The sequence below is a fragment of the Archocentrus centrarchus genome, chromosome 20 (assembly GCF_007364275.1).
Source record: "Archocentrus centrarchus isolate MPI-CPG fArcCen1 chromosome 20, fArcCen1, whole genome shotgun sequence".
In the NCBI taxonomy this organism is placed as follows: domain Eukaryota; kingdom Metazoa; phylum Chordata; class Actinopteri; order Cichliformes; family Cichlidae; genus Archocentrus; species Archocentrus centrarchus.
In genome coordinates this window covers 22,818,768-22,842,253 of record NC_044365.1, presented here as the reverse complement: position 1 = coordinate 22,842,253, position 23,486 = coordinate 22,818,768, and the positions used below count along the sequence as shown (strand labels likewise).

General features: G+C 40.0%; 1 protein-coding gene across 1 annotated transcript in view; it reads right to left on the bottom strand.

Annotated features, from left to right (window-relative positions):
* Positions 1–11,302: 11,302 nt before the first annotated feature.
* mettl4 (methyltransferase 4, N6-adenosine) overlaps positions 11,303–23,486 on the bottom strand; it is a 29,474-nt gene continuing 17,290 nt past the window's right edge. Inside the window, exons 6-8 of the mRNA XM_030755948.1 lie at positions 23,370–23,476; positions 21,849–21,940; positions 11,303–14,902 (exon numbers count right to left, since the gene is read on the bottom strand). Of these exons, the coding sequence (XP_030611808.1) occupies positions 14,649–14,902; positions 21,849–21,940; positions 23,370–23,476 (453 nt within the window). The 3' untranslated portion in view covers positions 11,303–14,648. The remainder of the gene's footprint in view (positions 14,903–21,848; positions 21,941–23,369; positions 23,477–23,486) is intronic.

Genomic DNA, 23,486 nt, shown 5'->3' with positions numbered 1-23,486 from the left:
CCAGCATGTCAGGACAGTGGACAGGGCCAATGGATACTACTCATCCTCATGTGTTCAAAGCTCTCTGCGTGATTCACTCACACTTACTGAAGTGTGCATGATGGCCTGCATGACTGATCCTGCTACATGAGGAGGAAAAGAAAGATATTTATCCATCCATCGTTCTTCCATCCATTTTTTCAACTGCTTATCCAACTAGGGTTGCAGAGGTGTTGAAGCTTGAATCAGCTGACTCTGGGTAAGAAGCAGGGTACAGGTTCAGTGCTTAAACAACTGAAACATACTGTGGAATTCTCAAAGATCCTGTATGTACATTGCTGTGAAAAGGTATTTTCCTCCTTCTTAATTTTTTTTTTGCTGATTTGTCACGCTTAAATGTTTCAGATGATCAAATAGATTTTAATATTAGACAAAGATAATCTGGGTAAATACAAAATGCAGTTTTTAAAATGATGATTTCATTTATAAAGGAAAAAAGATCCCAAACATACCTTGCCCTCGGTAAAAAAAGCAATTGCCCCTAAACCTAATAACTAGTTGTGTCACCCTTGGCAGCAAGAACTGCAATCAATTGTTCGTGGTAACTGGGTAATGAGTCTTTCTGAGAATCTACACAGACATAACGAGTCTTTCATTCTTTCAACACTGAAGGAATTTTGGCTCAAGTGCTCTTGAGCTTCAGGTAACAAACTGATGGCCAGAGAATTCTCCTTCAGGATTTTCTTGTTGAGAGCAGAATTCATGGTTCCATCAATTTCAGCAAGTCAACCAGGTCCTGAAGCAGCAAAGCAGCCCCAGACCATCACACTACCACCACCATGTTTGACTGTTGGTGTGATGATCTTGTTATGGAATGCTGTGTTAATTTTATACCAGATGTAACTGGACTCAAACCTTCCAAAAAGTCCAACTTTTGTTTTGTCAGTCCACAGAATATTTTCTGAAAGGTCTTGGGGATCATCAAGACGATTTTTGGGAAATGTGAGACGAGCCTTTGTGTTCTTTCTGGTCAGCAGTGGTTTTTTCCTTGGAACTCTCCCATGGATGCCATTTTTGCCCAGTCTCTTTCTTATTGTTGAATCATGAACACTAACCATAACTGAGGCAAGTGAGGTCTGGAGCTCTGTAGATGTTCTGGGTTCTCTTGTGACCTCCTGGATGAGTCATTGATGGAGTAATTGTGGTTGCCCAGCCACTCCTGGGAAGATTCACCACTGTTGCAAGTTTTCTCCATTTGTGGATAATGGATCTCACTGCGGTTCACTCAGACCAGTCCACCTAGCACAAACAACCATGCCATACTCAAGTCACTTAAATCACCTTTCTTCCCCATTCTGATGCTCAGTTTGACCTTCAGCAGGGCATCTCGATCATGTCTACATGACTAAATGCATTGAATTGGTTTTTAGACATTTCTGTTAGCAAGCAGTTGAAGCAGGTGTATCTAATGGAGTAATCAGTGAGTGTAACGCTAATCAGTAAAAGACACTGAGATACTACTATGCACTGGTACACCAGTTAATGCAGTTAAAAAAAATAGATATTCATTATAATAATTGATTTGTATTTTTATTTAGTGTCTTTTGTAAAACAGGTAGATAGGTCTTTGTGTATAAAAAGTAAATATAAAAGTTGCCTTACTTTGAGTTATCTTGCTTTGAGCTATTCAAATAATGTATGTTTTTATGGCTGCATAACACCTGAAGATGGAAACATTCCTCAGCATCGTCTCACACACATCTATCCAAAACTCAGCCTGACATCTTTAGTATTTTTATTATTTAGCTACACAGCAAGACTTTGTACAGTCAGTACAAGTTCAGCTCAGTCAAGTTATCAGCTGAAATGGTGCATTCATTTAGCTGGTTTTCTCCCCTCTCCCCTCTACAAACACAACAAAGGTAGACGGTTCTTAATGCAAAATGTGGCAAGTTGAGGAGACGAACGGCCCAGTGTCATGTTACTACCGCTACTGACCTTTGCTCAGTGGAGCTGGGCGATTGGTATTCTCCTGGTGAAACTGACAACATGCTTCCGTTCTTCCAGAAAATACAGAAGATTCACAGGCGAAGCAGGCATGGAGCCCTAGCTGCATAAATTCTGTTCTGAGTATATTACTACTGCATCTACTATATTTTCCATAACCAGTTCAGTTTAACCAACAAAAGGAAAGGGAGGATAATTCAGTTTGCAATCATTTTGGTCGTGCTGCAGTCACTGTTTTCCGTAGTGTGACTGTAGCATTCAAAGGTGAGATTCCAACCATTGGTCTGCTTAAAGAAGTAGAGCTGCAAGCTGCAAATTGTTACACATGACTCAAAAACAAAACCTTTGTATATGAGGTAACACCGAAACAGGAAATGGCATTTCCCAAAACAATTAGAAATAAAGAGCCAAAACATGAAACAATGTCCTAATCCCAATTTAACAGGGAAACCACACAATCAGTGGTTTAATCCACGTGAGTTTAAATACGTACTTTACATCCCTAAATAATTCCCCATCTTTCCTGAGTGTTAATTTGACACTGGAATTCCACTTCACTCTGTAACAAATCATTATAACAACAATTTTAGTGTGACAATCACACATGAATACAACATCTTCTTCATCTGTTTTTATCCCCACAAAATGAGTCCTGAGTGTCATCTTTATTAAACAGTCACCATTGGCATTGGAATGATTTGAGCCCCCCCCCAGAGAACAACGTCCATGATTTTGTTTACTCATCTCACAGTGCAATTCCCCGCAGCAATTTATCCATTCTGCTACAGCATGACCCATCGCTGACACAGAAATAATATTTATTAAAAGATTCCTGAGCAAAGCATTGAGGCGTCGCTGCTGTAAAACAGTAAAGCAGTCCTCAGTGAAAGTTGCATTTCACAAATTAACCCTTCTTCCATGAGCTGCTGCGAGTCTTCCAGTGTGTTGGCAAGTTTATAAATCGAAAAGACAGAGCTGTCATGAATCTTTCTGCTTAAAGCCAAAAGATTTGTAAATCTGGCACAGAGTGATTTCCTGCCTGCTGCCATCCACCTGTCAGCCATTTTGACACCTAAATTGTTAATATCCCTCAATTTTTCTCCTTCAGTGACTATTCCGGACTGGTTGCTCATGTCCGGATATTCAAACATTCCTTTTTTTTTCTTCACCTTTCCATTGACTCACTGACACATGCTGCTTGCTGACAGACAGATCTTCACATGTGAGACATGAGGTATCCTGTGAATGAATATGGATGCAGTCGTCCATCTGTCCATCTGCCATTAGGTTTCACTGACACTGAGTGCTGATGGGGCTCGGAGAACAGCTGAAAAGAATCTGAAAATGAACTCGATGTGAATGAGGCTCTAATGTTTTCTCCAATAAAAACCAAAGGGAAATACAGTCAGCGTCAGTGTATAGTTACAGTCGCATTTACGGTATTCAATAAAAGTGAGTACAACCCAATGCAATGTCACGATTAAGAACTGATATAATTCTGAGCTGACAAGCAGAATAGTTCCTCTTATTAACAATCAAAAACAAATACTTTTAAAAAGATATTGAAAACAGAGGTCCTAAAGAAGAAACTCAATGGAACAAAATTAAGAACAGCTGCGGTTCCAGTGAGCTTAAATGCATATACATGGTTCTAAAATAGTCCCTGTACTTGATGGGCTGTCTTAATACAGGTCCCCTGGGCTGCAAGTCTGTGTCATGGCTCTACACAGAAAATAACTGCCAAAGGAAATAGGAAATGTGATTGTGAGACTTCACAAAGATGAAAAAGCATACAGGAAGAACTGTGACCAACTAAAAATCAGTGGAAACTCTAATCAGGAGGTATAGAACAAGCATAGTAGCACCAATCAGAGTTGCAGTGGCTATTCTCCACCACGGACCACTTGCACAATCGAGCTCATAAACAGAAGGGGCAAGTACTTTAAACCTGACACACGGGTTGTCATTCTGCTAGCTCTTTGGCACAAAGCCCTGTAAGATTAACCCTCCAAGGTCTAAGCCATCATCAGTGATGACCATTAACCCTAACGCTATGCTGTCAGAAAATGTAATTTTGTTTTTTTTGTTTTTTGGGGGTTTTTTTTTTAGAAAATTGCTCCATCAATTCTTTTCTCCAAGGCATAGATTTACAGTTAGGGTTGGGGTCATCACAGGGTCATCACAGGTTTTGTGTAGTACACAAAAAAGAGGCTTGCTGAACTGAGAGCACATTCTTTTGGTCAGATGGGACAAGTTCCTGTGTTATGGCACTCCGTTAGACCAGGTGTGCATATATACCAAAATACTAGCTGGGAAAATGACTCAGAGATTCCAGAAGCTCGGCTGAAGAGGAAAATTCCAGCATGATAATGATCCAGAGTACATGGCCAAAATCTCACAAGAGTTTCTAAAAGACAGAAAAATGAAAACGGTGAGCTGGACAAAGATGTTGCTTGACCAAAATCCAGCAAAAACTTTTTGGGGTATTTCAAAGTGAAGCAACACAACCCCCGCAGGAAAAAGCACCTCCTCCACAGACATGAAAGCACTGTCAACAAACTGCACCAACCCTTTTGCACTGTGGACAACTCTACAGTAAGTAACCAAAGAGCCATCCAAGGCTTTGCTGCGTTCACATTTAAATAAAATTACTTTGCTATTGTGTTATTATTTTTAAAAGGACAAGAAACATATTTTGACAGCATGGCATTCCCAAAAATAGTTCCTTTAACCAAGCTGAATCCATCTTGGCATTTGTTCTGCATATTTACTGCAGACGACCTCCTAACTACCACCTGCTGAGAAGCAAATAAAGCAACATCAAGGTTGTGTTCGTGGAATAAAAATAACATTGTTCTACCTGGTTACTGTAATAGTTCAACACGCTGACCCCACGGGCATGTCGCAAACACTCACAAGACACAATCAAATAACAGCAGAGGTTTTGCAGCAATGCATGAGGAGCTGTGGTTTTATACATTTAAAAAAGGGTGGCTTTATACATTTAAAAAAGCCCTTAACCACATTTAATTTAACAGGAAAATCTGTTTAATTAAAGTGTTATGCCATCATGTTACACAGAAGTTCAGATAATGTTGTTGTTCAGGATAAAAGTGTGACATCTTGGAGCAACAGCGTGTTCTTGTAAAATTACAAGCTCCGCAGTGTGTCTCGATTTAGCTCTGAAACATGCTCCTCTCTTTTTCCCTTTCCTAATATGTATATTTAATAGCAGCCAGATATATCTTGTCCCCCTGGGTGACTTTCAAACACTTCATAAAGTACATGTTACGGTAAATCAGATTAGTCTACATCCTCATAAATATATTTAAGAAATTCGGCGAAACAGTTGTTTTGACTGCTTTCATCTCAAATTTAGAGATAAATGAATTCTTTGAGGAAATGAAATTATCATTTGAATGTGTATCAGAGAGGAAATCAAAGCTCACTACATTGCCTGTATAAGGAACTGCATGAATAAAAAAATCATTTGTGTAGTTTAATATCACCATCTTGCTGATTAGTGCTAAGAAGTCAGAGGATATCAAATAAGTGCCCACAATGAACTAAGTAACAAAAAAGAATATCTGTACAAAGAAAATGAGAAAAGAGCCCATTCAGTAAAACAAAATATAGCAAGTAGTGTTACTTTTGACCACAGCGGTCTTCTTGAGAAATGTACCAACATACTTGTGCTGCTGCCATAAATATCAAGAGTATGTGATAATAAATTTATACCTTGGGAATTGTTTCTATGTCTCCATACTATTCTTCATATTTCACATTCTCTCTGATGATGCTGACTGATGAAAGTGCTGCTGCTCGTTCGCTGCAGTGTCTAATGTTCAGAAGTTTGAGCTGCATGAGTGTGTCTAGCAACGAAAGCGCCGAGGACAGGGCCGTGGGACTGAGACAGACGAGGAAAGCAGCACCTCTTAGGAAATAATTATCTCTGTCATCCCCCCGCAGCCTCCTGTGGGAGAGCTAGCTGTGATGGCTGCCAGTTTGCTGCCCGTCTGTCTCCAAACCAAAGGCTTTGTTTTTTCCTCTGTGAGAGGAGTTGTTGACAAAGCTTCTGACTATGTACAGCAACATTTTCTTCAACTCTGTCAAAGCCAGGATCACACAGGAAACAGGTTGCAATTGGTAGTATGGGACAACTTAGACACTGGAGAGACTGCACAAAATGATTTAATACAGCACTTATATTGAGTGTGTCTGATCTAATCAAAGAGTGTCAGTGGTAATGACTAAGAACTTGCTCAAGTAGTCAGCACTGAGTATCTAATAGGGATTTAGAGTTGCATGATGACCGCAGAATCATTTGTTTTGGACCTTGAGCACACATTGTATTTAAGATAGATGCAGCCACCGCGGCGTCAGTCACTGGTTTTGGACTATGCCTGAATGTTAGCCGGCTTTGTTTTTGGTTTTTTTTGGAGCCAGAAGTTACCATATTTGAATGAGAGGTTGGCGTTCTAAGTTATCAGTCAATGTCAGCAAGGTTGGGTAGCAAGTTGCATGAATAGATTTGACGCCTCTTTTTTTTTAATAACACTGTTCAAAAAATTTAAAGGAACACTTTGAAAACACATCAGATCTCAATGGGAAAAAAAATCATGCTGGATATCTGTACTGATATAGACTGGGTAATGTCCATCCATCCATTCTCTTCCACTTATCCGGGGCCGGGTTGTGGGGCAGCAGCCCAAGCAGAGAATTCAATTCAATTTCAATTAAATTTTATTTATATAGCGCCAAATTACCACAAACAGTTGCCTCAAGGCGCTTTGAATTGTGGGTAAAGACCCTACAATAGACCCCAGACCTCCCTCTCCCCAGCCACCAGCTCATCTGGGGGGACCCCAAGGCATCCCAGGCCAGCCGAGAGATATAATCTCTCCAGCATGTCCCGGGTCTGCCCTGGGGCCTCCTCCTGGTAGGACATACCCAGAACACCTCACCAAAGAGGCGCCAGAAGTGCCAGAAGTGTTCTATTGGATTTAGGTCAGCTGAGTGTGGGGGCCAATCAATTCCTTCATTCTCGAGGGACTGCCTGCATACTTTCCCCACATGATGCTGGGCACCAGGAGGAACCCAGGACCCACTGCACCAGCACAGGGTCTGACAGTAGGTCCAAGGATTTCATCCCAATACCTAATGGGAGTCAGGGTGCCATTGCCTAGCCTGTAGAGGTCTGTGCTCGGGCAGTACTCATCATGTTCCTCCTTGTGCATAGGAGCATATACCAGTCCTGCTAATGGGTTAAGGACCTTCTACGACCCTGTGCAGCTCTCCTAGAGTAACTGCCTGTCTCCTGGAATCTCCTCCATGCTCTTGAGACTGTGCCGGGAGACTCAGCAAGCCTAGCAATGGCACGTGTACAGTAGTGACACTGACCCTTTGCAAATGCAAAACTTGTGAAAAACCAGAAAAGGTGAGGATGGAAACATGTCAGTGGTCTCGACTTGTAAATCCAATCCTGTTTTGGGAGTTGTCTCATTGTTGCCCCTCTATGTCGGGTTCTCAGACACCAAGGTCATGGTAGTCTTAAGAGCTTGAAAAAGGGCATTTGGACTTCTTTTAATTTCTCTGAAGATGTTTCACCTCTCATCCAAGATGCTTCCTCAGTTCTAAAACCAAAAGGTGGTAAGTCCCATTTATTTAAATCCTCACGGGGGCTGTTCCCTTTGGAGGTGGTCACTGACCCACCATTGATCATGTGGGTCATTACCATCAGGGTTTACTGAGGTCACCTCAAAACTACATTATAAGTGGCTGACAACTGGTGTTGTAATCCACCACCTCTGTTCAATGGCATTTTTCACAGTGGACATAGATGGCTTCTATTACTTTTTTACTGCTTTCAAATAATCTGTCTTTGTGGTCCAAAATGTAAACAATGGCATCCTCCAAAGACTGCCCTTCATCCTTCAGGTGCAGAAATACAGCTGACTCATGTCCTGTTGAGGTGGCTCTTCTAAGTTGTGCCATGCGCTTGCAGAGTGGCAGTTTTCTTTCACCAATGTAGAGGTTCAAGCACTCCTCACTGTACTGCACAGCATACACTGTTGCTTGGCTTGTGTTTGGGAGTTTTGTCCTTGGGATGAACCAGTTTTTGTCTTAGAGTGTGGCTGGATCTGAAGCACACTGGAATGTCATGCTTGGAGAAAATTCTCCTGAGTTTCTCTGACAAACCTCAGTTTTAGAGCTGAAGAAGCTGGATGAGATGTGAAACTTCTCCTTTTAAGACTGTTGCCCTTCTAGTGCACCTGTTCTTAATTTCATTAACACCAAAGCAGCTGAAACTGATTAACAACCTCCTCTGCTACATAACTGACCAAACAATATCCTAGATGTTTAATTGACTTAATGTTGTACTCTAATTAAAAAGTGTTCCTTAATTTTTTTTGAGAAGTATATTTTGCTTCCAAGGAGCCAGAATTCCTTTTCATTTACTTCTCCGGGCTTTCTGAAGATCTTTCAATGGTTTTCTTTGGACATTGGCTGCTTGTTTCATTTATTTTCAGTCCAGTCCCTGTACCTTATTGATTTTAGAGGAATGTGTTGGAGATAGCGGTTGGGTTAATGAGGACCCAAATGCAGCCTCACAGGTAGGCTGATATTAACTTTTATATTAAAACTTTTTTGCAGTTGATGAAAAAGTCAAGAACATACAGTAAATACAAAAGTCATGGGAACAGAGAGTCCAAGAAGAACAAGAGGACAAGAAACGAAATCAAAATATCACAGGGAAGCACACAGGCAGGAAACAGTATGATGCAACAGAGGCAAACTGAGGCTTTAAATACACACAGATACACTGAAGGGAATGAGACACAGATGGAAGAATAAACACACCTAAACTAGATCAGGGTAACGAGCTGAGGGAAGTAAAAATAAACAGAATACACAAGAGAAAAATGGTACTAAAATAAAACAGGAAGTGAGGAGCAAAAACAGGAAAGTGCAGGCAAACTAAACTAAATATAAGGGAACTGACACACAAGGAATTAAGGGAATACACAAAGGTGAAAACCTAAACAATAAAACCAAACTGAAGATTTTAATAATAAACTTGAAAGACCAAATATCTCTACTTTGTACTCCTTAAACTATTAAAACAGGCTCGTTACTTTAGGCATAAGACATTTGAGTTATTATCCCCTCAAATATCAAACCAAAATAAACATAAATGGAAGGAACAATTAACACATAAAAGACAATCGTATTGGCATATCAATTACTGGCACTTATTGCAGACAAGATTTTAAAACTGGGAAAAAAAAAATAAAAACACATTTATATATTATTATTTATAGCACCATATTCATATAGCATATTCAGGGGTTAAAGTGGGACAGGACATTTTTGGTGCAGCCTCATCAGAGGGTGGTTGCAACTCTTAAGGAAGGCTGAAGTGTAGCAAATTACCCAAGAACTGGACTAAATATTTTTTATGTTACATTATTAGACAAAAACTACAGTAATGTGATTAGCTTGAAGATTGCTTCTGTTTGAGATATAGTGGGTTAGTATGTACAATGCCCACGCCAAAGGGGCAACACTCTGACTTCTTGCATTAAAATGAATATTATAATCTTGTCCTTATTAGTGAAAATATATAAACTGTACTGTTAGTGCACATCTATACATTTCTTTTCTTAAACAATGGCTGGTGTATTCCAAGTAGTCTGAGTTATGAAGGAAAACGTAGATTTTCCTCTACTTAAGGAAATTACAATAACTGGAGATAATTGGTCTAAAATTCAGAAGTGGGACCACACCAGGGTTATAATAGTTTTGGATTTTACATTATAGTTTAGTTTTAGTTAGTTTTTACTTTTTTTTCTTTAATTCAGTTAGTTTTAATTAGTTTTCAGAGTGGATTTTCTCGTTTTTATTAGTTTTTATTTTTGGTTTCATGCTTAGTTTCAGTTAGTTTCAGTATTAGTTTTAGTATTTTCATACCTAATCAGGTGCAAGATTCAAGGCGCAAAAGTGACTATTGTGTAATGAAAACTTGACAAAAGATACAGTTTAAAGAAATATATTCAACAACCAACTGTTCACAAGACATGCTAAATGTGTGTAATATTAAGGACACACATGAACATCAACAGGGAGAAACAAAGAAAAACATGAACTCCCAAACTCAATAAATTCTACAATAAACTCCACAATAAAGTTCAGCATCAGTGCAGCAGATTAACAACACCTACATGTGGTGTTTGACAAAAACAAACTCTTTGAAGGAGTCAAAGCTCAAATCCATCTGCATCCTGATGTTCTCACCACCTGAAGCTGCTTCTGTTTTGGAGCTAGCTTGGTTAGATGCTCGCTAATTAAACCTGCAGGGTCTTTGCGGCCTCTGTACACAACCTACGGAACTTGCCGACCTCATGTCCACATTTATGCTTGTGTAGCTGGATTGTGAGTGTTAATTACCTTGTGGTCGTGTGCAGGTGTTTGTACTCAAAGAACCTCCATACGGGACTCTGCCGCTTTCTCTGCAGACTGCAGCCATTACTTTGCGGACCAGCGCGGTGAGCGCACGCACATGCGCACACACTCACACAGTTGTCCTGTGGCGCTCCCAGCTTAAACTCGGAGAGCGGAAACAATGATTTCATATCAGTCCACAAGGCTTAAAAAAAAAACAAGTAAATGAAAGTCAGCTTATCGATAATTTCAGTTAGTTTTAGTTAGTTTTGTAAACTCACAATTCAGTTTTAGTTAGTTATCGTTTTTTCCTTTTAATTATAGTTTTTATTTATTTCAGTTAACGACAATGTTTTTTCAATTTCAGTTTTCGTTATTTCGTTCGTTTTCGTTAACTATAATAACCCTGGACCACACCTCATACCACCCCTTATGGCTCCACGACTATATATGCTTTCCTGCACTATGGCCTGCTCGTTCTCATTTTTGGGCCCCACCCTCTTTCCCTTTATTCAATTCTCAGGTCAGTATCCAGGTGGGTAAGTTGTAAAAAGGAATTCACTATTCTTAAGAGCTGTTATTGAGGAGAAAATGATCCACAGAGGCCAAAATTTTTATTTGCACCAGGCTATGCTTTTTTAATGCTTTAAAGTTGGGCATTTTAACATCAGGGTATATAAAGTCTGTCTGTTTTTTTTGAGCCAGTCCCTAGTGGCCATTAAAGGCACTGCAGTTTTAGCTTTTCTACCTGGATACTTATTTTAAGGAATACCCTGAAGATCAGGATGCAGACCTTACACTGATGTGGGATCTGATTAATTAATTAATCTGTGGAAGTCAGGAGGTGCCAAAGAATTCAACTAATGAGTCTTTAGTCTTTTGATAGCTTTAATGTTTTTCCTTGTTCACAAAGACACTGAAAATCACAGTGTAAATTTTAACAAAGAAACATGATTATTTAGAGCCATAACAAATCAAATCTAGCATATCCTTAAAAGGTAAACTCATGCATACTAATACAGTACTGCCTCAGCAATAATAGCCATTAAACAAGAAAACAAATTGTAAACAGCAAGCCGAACATTTTATTTTCCATACTCTTAAGACAAATTGGGGCACACTGCAGCACTATCTGATACTGTTACTGGTAGGCTAACCAATATACGATTCAGTACTACAGCATTAACTGCATTACTTACATTATTATACAAGTGCAGTACTAATGCTATTAGTCTCCTGCAGCCATTCCCCCAAAAACCAACAGCAACGAGTGATAGACAGATTTTTGTAAAGATCCTCTGTTTTATCCTCCAATTTCACAGTGAACTGAAATGGTTAAAGAGCTACAGATATAGCAAAACATCAGTGAGACTGGGGTTCCTTTTGAGGACTTTTTCTTTTTTGCCCTGGCTTTAATGGAGGAACAGGGGAAGCTGGAGGAAGAAGGGGTGACAAGGTCTTTGTTGTGGTGCTTCATCTTGAGTTTGACAGGACACGCTCGTTCACTGGCGCCTGTAAGTGAGATGATGACTGTGGTGACTTCATTCAGCAGCACATAGCAGGCTTTTTAGCGACTAACTGCATCTGAGATAGCAGCTTCTATTCAAAAAGCAAGTAATGAGAGAAGGAAATGGGAGGAAACAAAAGATATCTTAGACAGTGACAGTGTGATAAAGGTACTCTTCTGGTAGATTCTTTTATCATCTATTTTTTTTATTTCATTTAAGGTTTTTGTGCTTTATCTCAATGAATATTACACTCACAAGAGAAAAGCAACAATAGCTTCTCCTTTACAGAAAAGAAGAATCCCTAAAAGCATTTAAACCCTTTGCAACTGAATGTCTCTGAGCCTTGACCAATCAGACTGAAGCATGATGTGTCACACGGGCTTTGTATGTGTGACGTGCTTGATTGTAAGATTAGATATCATGTTTCATAAAGGAATCATTGCTGAGAAATTCTCTGTTTATGAACAGAGAAAATAAGAAATCCTTGGAGACCTGAATGACACTGTTGAGTAACTCTGCACTGCAACCTCACAAAAGACATTTACCTTAATGTTTGACTTAGTTTAAGGAGTAATACTTTTATTGTATAGACACAGTGCTAAAAAAAAATAAAGGAACATTTTGAATACACATCAGATTTCAAAAGGGAAAAAAATCACGCTGATGTCTATACTGTAATGGACTGGGTAATGCGTTAGGAATAAAAGGATGCCACATCATTTGATAGAAATGAAAATTATCAGCCTACAGAGGGCTGAATACTGCACCAATGTGTCTCTTTGCAATAGGGGTCTCAACTCAATTGGTTGTATTCTGGTTATATTCCAGGTTGGCAGACACCTATGTCAGTTAAAGTGCTGTCCTGCAGCAACCATGTCACTATTTGTGAAGGAATTTCTGAATCTATGAAGTTCCCTACTTTAACTGTAGCATACAGTGGACAACTCATAATTAATGAGAAATATTCCCTTTGTTTTCTTTGCTGCTACTATATTATTGAATAACTTCAGCTGTTAATGAATTCCTTATTGCCACCGTGGGCTGCATAACCAATGGCTTCCACAGGTCCTGGGTCACACTGACAACCTTGGAAGTACACCATCTTTCAGCCAACCGAATCTGCTGATGAAGGTCTACCATTTGTTGCTCAATGCCCTGCAAAAACCAATTAAACTAGCCTTGACAATCAGCAAGGTACCTTTAGTTAGTGCTGAACACTCAAGATAATATTAGGCTTAAGAGTATCAAAAATACAAAATACAAAAAATACAAATAAAAAACATATTGTATTTTTTTATAAAGATGAAATTAGTTAGTATCCAGCCTACTCGTGGCTTTCTTCGTATTTCAAGACTGATATTTTAGTATAAAACTCCAAAAGTAAGTCAGTTCCCAAAGACTCTCATGTCATTACCTCATAGGGTAAATGGATATGTTTACAGCACTTTGGTCTCTATAGGTAATGGCCACCTTCATAACACATGTATGTTTCTTTTTATAACTCATTCATTTACATTGTGTTCAGTGTGCAGAGTTATGTCCTATTAGGGGAGAGGCTGCTTTGGGCCTCTCAGCCCTGTTTGTGCTGTTGGGTGTCTTTTGGAATATATTTATTACAATTATCTGACAAATAACAGTCCATCCAAGAAATTTTCTAATTTTATTTGAAGATTATTTGGCACTACTTCACATTTATCTGTGTCACTGATTCACGCAATGTACAAAAGCAGTACTCCACCTTCCTGTCCAAATATGCAAACTTCTAGCTTAAAAAATAAAAAATAAAATCAGTCCAAATGCTAAGATTAAGGCCACAAAACAGGACTTCACAAATGAATGGATGATGTCACTGTGGCTACGTCCAACTTTGATATACAGTGTAAGGAATACACTAATGTGCTGGTGTTTTAAAGACACAAAGACAGCATGACAAGGTGATGTGTATGTAATCCTGCTGAAGACGTACTCTGGCTTCATTAGCTGTGATATGTAAGTCGCTGCAGTGGCCATAACTCATCGTGATCTGTCTCAAAGGCAGCATCGTTCATCCAAACACATGCCAACAGACTCATTAGAGAGTCAACAGGAAAAGACAGGTTAGCTAGTTAGAAGCGCGACGTGGGAAGAGTTCATCTTTCACTGAAAAATGAGGAATTCAGGGACAAATTATCCAATGATAGAACTGGATGCCCTTGACAGGACAAAAGGCAGAGCGGAGGAGACATCAGTGGCTTGTTTGAGTAAAAAACTTTTAAAAACCACTTCTCTTAAAAGGATTAGCAACCCAGCATGCATTCAATATGAAAGTGTTTCTTTCATAATGGTTGGAAAGCATTTTGAAATTCAGCTCAAAACAGCATAAAATAAGTAAAAATAGAAACACTTTGATCATCCTTAAGACGCACATTGTGCCAAACATTACTAAAAAGGCATGTATAAAAAAAAACCCCCAAAAACACTTGAGTGTTGTTTATCTGATTGCAGCGTAGGAAGTTGGGTTCAAAACAGTTGCACAGAAATGCACTTTCATCTCTCCAGCTGCCTCATCAGAGTTGTGTTTCGCTACCTTAAAAATGCATCCAGACCAAAAAAAGAAATCAAAGGTCCCACATGCATGAAGAGTACAGATCAAAAGGAACTGGTAGAGAAATATTTTGGCGCTGAATAACTTTTAAATGCAAACGGAAATACTGATCTGACAGGTGTCGGAGGTCACTGGTTCACCCTGGAGGGACGTTGGTCGGGAGGTCCAGTTTTCCCAGGTGAATCGAAACCTTGTGCTTCTTTTTGTTTGTCTGTACGGTCATCTTCAGCTTCTGCTTTTTCATCAGCAGGTGTCAAATTGAAAAAGCTAACATGCTGAAATTTGAGTACTTCGTTGCCCCAGCTGGTCCATCCTGGTTGAAGGTTTCGGGCAAACAGCTCCAAGCACTTGGCTTCACTTCCAATATATGGCTTCAGCACCTCTGTGAATGAGAAAAGAAATTATTGCACACTATATGGCTTTCGGTGCCTCCCCTGTTATTTACAATCTCCATTATGCAAACTGCATACTACTCATATTCTTATATTTCACCTGGAGACCTAATAAACTGCCTCAAGTTTCATGCCTGTGATGTCATGCATTAAATGAATGGTGTTTACCTATTGAAGGAGTAATAGAACACAGTCTAGCACCATATAGTGGTGGCAGCTACCATACATACTTAACTGCATTATATGGAGCATATTGCTGTTATACCATGTTACATCTCAATTGGATGTGGTCAAAATTACAATAGACCAAACCCAGCTGTAATGTCAGCTAAAATATATTAAAGCACACTTGCACAGTAACTCCTACAGCATCCAAACAGTAGAGTAGTGTTGTAGAGTAGTGCTGTTCATCAGTTTGCTCCCAAACAGAGCTGAACAAAGGTGAACTCTGACCCACAAATGCATGAAGCCAGTAACAGGAAATTCATGTTTGAAAGCATCTATTGTTTAGGATTCAGTAGAAGTGAGTGGAACGTGGCGAACATGAAATGCAGTGTGACAAAACCTCTATGCCCATCAACATAAAGTACTGTGCCAAAGTGTTGAGCCATCCCCCATTTCTTTATATTTTGCAAGGAAAATGGGAAATAGGTGCAGATTTATTGAAACAAATGCAAACATACATGGAAAGACAGTATATAAGGCAAAAACAGTCTGCACAATTTGAACCAGCTTCAAAGGTATTGGTAATCAGCTTTTATTCTTCAACACAGCCTGAACTCTCCTAGCCAAGCTTTCTTGTAATTTCTTTAAGCAGTCTACAGGAATAGTTCTCCAAGCTTTTTGCAGGAGGTTCAAAACTCTTCTTTGGATGTTGGCTGCCTTTTGTTCTGTTCTCTGTCAAGACGATCCCACACCGCTTCAATAACATTGCGGTCTGGGCTCTGGGGAGGCCAGACCATGCCTGATAACATTCCACTGTTTGTTCCTCTATCCAGGTATGCTTTTACTGCACTGGCAGCATTTGGGATTATTGTCATGCTGAAAAGTAAGGCCAATCATCACTTTCCAGATGGTACTGCATGGTGGATCAAAATCTGACAGTACTTTTCTTTGTTCATCATTCCATCAATTTTGACAAGATCGCCAATTACATTCATACATATATGACAACATATTTTCCAACTGTATTCATATTTCAGTTCATATGTTTTTAGCCAGTATAATCAATTAATTGTTAGCAGCGCCATTTGTATGTAGGCAGTTATCATCCATCGTAATCAGGAAGCAAGCTGGATTATGTCAACGGCCTCTAGTGCTTGTGAAGAAGAGCATGTAAAATCTCACACTGACTAATCTCCTTGCCTTTCAAATGGTTGCTTCGAAGATGGGAACCAGGTCTGTAACCACTCGCATATGAAAGTGGCTTCAGCGATAGAATAGAATGGCAATCAGTTTGCAAGTGAATGGGATCAAGTTGGCAGTTACATGCAATCTGTTTGTAATAATACCGCGATTAATTGTGATAAATTGGTGACTGCAACATGTTGCCAATTTGTCTGCATTTATAAATTAGGCAACAGTTATTTGCAAACCTTCACCAACCTGTCTGAGAATGACTGCAGTCTGAGTCAAACCACAGTTGTTTTGAGGTAAGTTACCTCCCACCAGACATGTGCAATCACCCAGAGCTCAACCTCCGGGTGACCAGTTGGTTGGTACAACTATTTGCAATCAGTCACTGAATGCAAAAAAATTCAATGCAATCAGCTGAGTGTGAAAGCAAAGCTGTCAATTTACTGGTCAATTTACAAATGACAGAATTAAGCTTCCTCCGAAGGGTGGCTGGGCTCTCACTTAGGGTAAAGAGAGTTAATCAGGAGGGGCTCAGAGTAAAGCCGCTACTATTCCACATCAAATGGAGCTGGGTGAGGAGGTTCGGGCATCTGATTAGGATGCCTTCTGGATACCTCCTAGGTGAGGTGTTTTGGAAAAATATTGGGAGGAGGCCATGGAGCAGACCCAGGACACGCTGGAGAATTATGTTTCTGGACTGGCTAGGGAATGTCTTGATGTTCTCCCGTTTACGCTGAAAGAGGTGGCCAGGGAGGGAGGTCTAGACATCTCGGGATAGACCGCTGCCCTCGCAACCCAAACTCAGATAAGCAGAAAATGGATGAATGGATGGATGATGGAACTGCCAGACAACTGCTAATTTTTCCTAGTCACAAGGAGGGTGCTGTCGTACTGTTGTTACTGTTTTAAAGTGTAATTACACCAACCATTGTACAATGAGGTGTTCTTCTTAGTGAGCCTGCTAGCAGTTAGAGGAGGGCCCCTACCAGGAACATCTATGGAACTGATAACAGACATTCAGCTGGGTGACAACTTCTGAATTGAGTGCATTTAATTGGATATATCAACAGAAGTTGTTCTGTACTGAATTTGCATTGAAATATCACTCAGTTACATTAATGAATGCATGTGCCATTCTGTATGATTAAAAAAAAAAACAAATCTGCAATTTGCTTGTTACCCTGTAATAGGCAGAGAACAGCACTGGCAGCTTCCCAGCTCCGTCACACCATAGCACTGATTTTTCTGTTTGGAGACTGCCAGTGACCTTGGCTCTATAAGGAATGATATTCCAGGAGCGGCGCACCTGACAGATACGTATCACTTCCTCTGCCCCTGTGCTACTCTGTCTGCTCTTGTGCATGCTCAAACCACCCTGACACTTGCCTCAGCCAACACTCAGGGAGTTAATGAGCTCAAAAGCCTGATCCCCAAACCGATCCAACCTGCCCAATGTGCTGTCCTACCCCCCCCGTCCCACATTTTCTTCTTCCTATGCACGTCAGAGAGAGACAGAGTCACAGTGAGGAAAGGCCAAACATGCAGCTCTCCAACTAATTCAGCCCCTATCGGTGACTCAGCTTTCAAAGTTGAATATAGAATAAAAGGTCTAATTATCTTAGCTTTGAAATGGGACAGTGTATCAAACTTCTGCCAAGAATAACCCGAGGCAAAGGAAGGTGTTATTTAACTACTCTCTCGACACATTCACTGTTACATATTCTTCCTTGCAGGCTCCCCATATTCTCACCAGGATTAACCAAGCAAAACCAAAATGATTATTCTTCATTAGTTCCCTTACACTATAACAACTCATGTCCTTGGTCTCTATTATGCTCCCTCAATACACTATGCAACTACATAGTGTACATCTACATTATTTATTAATAAAATATCTTCAACAAAACTATGACACTGACTGCTATTTCCATAATAAAAGATGTTTAAGATGTTTAATTTCAATTAATTCATAGCTATTCGAATTGAATGCTTGCAGTTAGAATAATCAATGACTAATTTTCAGTGCACATGTGGAGTCCCCCTGGGTTTGGTTTTGGATCCATGTTGATTTTCATTTACATAATGATACATAATTGCATGCAAATACCTAATAACACGAAGAACTGTTGTACAAAAAAAAGCTACTAACTGATCATTTTTACCCATTTCATTAAACTCAAATACCTTTTCTCTTAACAAGAGATGCTAGAAGTTAGCATATTTTATGTAAATTATCAACAGGCTGTTCTCTCTGTTCACTGTTAAATCAGTTTTCAAGTAAATGAGAGTAGAATCCAAACCCTTTATTTCAAACATGCTTTTAACAAGTTTCGTTTGTGTGTCATCTGTGATGGAGCGCTGCAAAATACTGCATTATGAAGTTTGTAATACCCTGTACTGCAGATGATGTAGCCAAATATACACTCCACTTCACTAAGTACACCTTGCTAGTACAATAGGCCCCTTTTGACTTCAGAACTACCTCAATTCAGCAAGGTCTTTGAAACATTCCTCTGAGATTTTGATCCATGTTGACTTAATAGCATCACGCAGTTGCTGCAGATGTCGACATCCCATCAATGATGTGAATCTCCTGTTCCACCACATCCCAAAGTTGCTCTTTTGGATTGAGATCTGGTGACTGTGGAGGCCATTTGAGTACAGTGAACTCATTGCAATGTACAAGAAACCAGCCTGAGATGATTTGAGCTTTGTGGCATGGTGCTAGAAGCAGCCATCAGAAGATAGGCACACTGTGGTCACACAGGGATGAACATGGTCAGCAACAATACTCCAGTAAGCTGTGGAGTTGAAATGATGCTCAGTTGATTCTAAGAGGCCCAAAGTGGGCCAAGAAAATATCTCCCACACCATTGCACCCCCACCACCTGAACTGTTGATACAATGCAGGATGGATCCATGCTTTTAAGTTGTTTATGCCAAATTCTGACCCTACCATCCAAATGTTGCAGCAGATATCAAGACTGATCAGACCAGCCCATGTGACTTGAGTCAGTTTTCTTTTCTTATCTCACAGCAGTGGCGCTCCTGTGACCTCTGGTATCAACAAGGTATACCTCACTCACTCTTTCTTGGACTATTCTTTGTAAAATCTAGAGATGGTTGTGTGTGAAAATCCCAATAAATCAGCAGTTTCTGAAATACTCAGACCAGCCCATCTGAGACTGACAAACACGCCACATTTCAAAGTCACTTCAGCAGGTCGTCTTGACCACGTCTACATGCACGTCTACATGCATTGAATTACTCCCATGTGATTGGCTGACTGGATCTTTGCCTTAACAAGCAATTGAACAGGTGTACCTAATAAAATGACAAGTAAGTGTTATTACAAGTGACAACAGTTGTAATATTAGTGCTCAACCAACAGTAGCTTTAATCACTGTCACCGCCAGGCTAAAAAGGTGACCAGCAGGTGAAGAGACATTTATTTTCCCTTAAATATAAAGCAAAAGAAGAACAAATATTTGACTCCATATTAAAGACCAGTGCTCTTCTGTACCTCCTGATTGTAATCTCCTGATGTTTAAGGAGTGTTTGCAAACATATTTGCTTTACCAGCTATATGAAGTTGCCATCTGCTATGACCTCTTTACAACTTGCAAGAGGCAAATGAAAAAGCATGTTGTATTAAATGGGAGCTCATCCTATTCATGTAAAAATTCTGTACTGTAGAACAGAGACTACTGTATGTGGTGTACTTCAGTGTCAGTCTTGTAGAGCTAAAAACAAGTGGTAACAACACAAAATGCTGCAGAAATCATACTCAGAGATCCATACCCCAATTAAAAGCAATTTGAACACACAATTGGTATTGTGCCTTTTCTTGAATATTAGGCAGAGCTACTAAGCCGCTAATTATAATTCCAAATTGGGGAGGGACTTTCACAAGTTTTGAAATTGCAAGGGGGCCTAATTAATAAAAAACACATGTCTTGTCTTTCAGAGAAGCTCATTTTTTTCTGCAGTGTGACCATCTGGCAAAGACGTTTTGTACCCATAGTGGAGTAACGGTGTCCCTTATCTCTCCATAGCAACCAAGTATGTCAGTGATATGAGCCCCATCTGAGACGGGGAACACAAGTGGGTCAGAGTTTCTCAACACACCATCAAGGCTGCTCACACGCTGACGTGCTACATGCAAAAAAAAAAAAAAAAAAAAAAGTACAGCAGAATTACCGGGATGACATTTTGAACTGAGAAAAAAGGAAGTTCAGGTTGGATAATACCAAAGGTGTTGGGACCCATTTGAAATTTCTACCAGTTGCATAATCTGTTGTAGAAGTGAACAAAAGAAAAACTCATCCCTTAAGCCTCTAGGTGTTAACTTATCATCTCGAGCAGTTAAATAAAAAGAAATGATCTGCTTTGGTACGCATCGTCGCAAGACTTGGCAAAACCTTTCCAATATTTCACTACACATTGCACCGTCAGATCTGACACGCCCACATCCAATGCTTTCACACCTTGTGTAGAATAAGTGAACAGGCATAGTGACTGGAGTTGTAACACAGCATAGGTGCTGCTCATTCTGGTCATTTAGTAGTACTATTTTGTATGAATGCTGTAGAAAAAAAATACAGCAAATAACAGGATTTTTCTATATGCTGTCTATATATTTTAAGAGCAACTGAGTCTATAAATGTTGTCTTTCCAAGTTCACCTAAATATAGTTAACATCATCTGCAAAACGCTACAAAAATCCTCCACAGCAGCAGATAACAAACAAACCAATTCTGATGAAACCTGCTGAGAGGCTTTGCTATGAACATGGAGACTGAACACAATTTGTATCCTAATCTGCTTAATCTCTATGGTCTCACAGATTCACAAAAGCAATCATTATGATTTAAATCTTTTTTTTTTCCAATAATATTGAGCTATTGCCATGATATAGATGCTTTTCTGTGTTGCTGAGAGGGCGCCAGCAAACACTGGCCGTGTTTTGCTCTCCATACTGCACAATAATAAATCGCGTTCCCCTGAGAGGGAGTGAGATGACGTCAAGCCTCTCTTTTTCATAGTCTCTGCATATTCATTGTCAAGGTCTTACATTGATTCTAAGTAGCAGAGTGGATGTTGGAATCAGGGTTTAACCCAATCAGTGCAAACAGGACAAAACTGAAATCTGAGCAACAAAGGTCCCTACTCTGATGAGCTAAACCTGTCAGAAGTTGATGGTTTAAGTGTAGTTATAAATTGAAGCAGTATTTTTGCCTGTAATCTGCAGACATTTTGAAAAGATACAAAGTTTTGCTTTGGAACGCAAAGTCAAACATAAAATGGGACAATTGTCTTCCTTGACAAAACAGAACATGTTGTGGCCATTTTAAATTCGAGACCTGCTGTTACCCTGAGTTAAGATCAAGATTAAGAGCAAGATGTTATATTTCATACATGCAAACCTGAAGAATCAACATACTTAGACACTGCTTTAATGCCCGTGATAGCAGAAAGATTTAGAGCTTATCACTCAAGTTGTGAGGCAAGTTAACAATCACCAATGTGGCACTATTGCCCTCTGGTGGCAAAGGCACAACACTGCACTTAAATATTTACCTGACAGGAAAGGCTTCTGAGAGTGCAGAGCTGATGGGACACTGACAATCAACCGGTGATCCTCCACAGGAACCCCTGATGACTCTGAGGGGCTGGAAGAGGGTCAACAAGTCTCTGAGTATGAATGTGGTTTGGATATCTTAAGCATTTTAAAGGAAGTCATCCGGACTATGGGTTTGTGAAGTCTTTTCACCTCTCACCCACAAGGTTCTAAAACAACTGACAGAGAGTCCAGGGTATTTAACCCGAAGTGTGGGTTGTCCCCTTGGAGGTAGTCTTGAGGGTCTACGGCCCACTATTGTAACAATGTGAGTGGTCACATGAGCCAAGACATGAAAAAAAGGCATGGGTCATTACATTACTGGGGCCAGAGTGCAAAACCTCTGCAAGGGATTCCACCCTCATGTAACCTACTGAGGTCACCTAAGTCAGTGTGTGAATGGGGGAAGGGATCTAAAGACTGCAATGCAGTGGGGAGATCTTCCACAAACACATGGCACAACAAACAAACCCACGGCCACCACTTCGTTGAACAGAAGTGGTGGTTTATGACATCAGCTGTCAGCCACCTCCAGTCTTGAGATTTCTTGCCAGGTGTTTCAACTCTCACTCACACCTTGCCTCAGGTGACTTCAACAGCTCACATGATGATGGTGTGGGATGATGTCTTAGATAGGCTTCACACCTTTTAAATTCAAGAGCTGCTGCTGCCCCAAAGAATATCAAGATGTTTATACATGCGAACCTGAAGAAGTGACGTACTTAGACATTGCTTTAACACCTGTGATAGCAGGAGGAGTTTTATCCCTCAGGTTTTGCAGCAAGCTATCAGCCACCTACAATTCAGGGTGATGGCGCTGTGCAACGATGTCGTACAGAGGTTTCACACCTTGGCTCACGTGACCACTCAGATGATTCATAGTGGATCAACGAACCTCAGGACCAACTCCAAGGGGACAACAGCCCCATCCATGCCCCCACTAGGTTTTAAATATGTGGGACTGTCAGACAATTGTTTTAGAACTGAAGAAGCCTCTTGAACAAGAGGCAAAATGTCTTCACGAACCTAAAGAAGTCCAGCTGTCTTCCTTCAAGCACTCAAGAGTATATGACCTGGATGACTGAGAACCTACTCAGACTATGATTTGGATATCCCGTCATGTGCAAAAGTCTAGAATCCCCCCCCCATTTCTGTGTATTATGCTCTTGGCATGGAATGTCCTTTAAGAAGCTGGGAATACTATTCCCGAAGGCTACTTAAAGAAATTAGAACAAAATTTACCTAAGAGTGTTAAAGAATAAAGGTGGTCATATGAAATGCTGACCTTCAAGCTTGTTAGTATTGTACAAACTCTGTTTTTGCCTTATATACTGCATTTCCCTTTATGTGTCCACACATTTCAATAAATCGCTGCACCTATTTCCCATTTTCCTAGAAAAATATTTTAAAAATGAGGAATTCCTCGAGACTTTTGCACTGTACAGTATGTCATTAAAGGTGAAACCCTAAATTTTTCACACCTTGCTGAGGTATCAGCAGAGTAACGATATCGGCCCAGCACCAGCATTTCATACGGCTTCTTGTGTGGTGAATCTAGTGGAAACACAAACTGCCCAGATGTGGTGACCTGAAGAGAA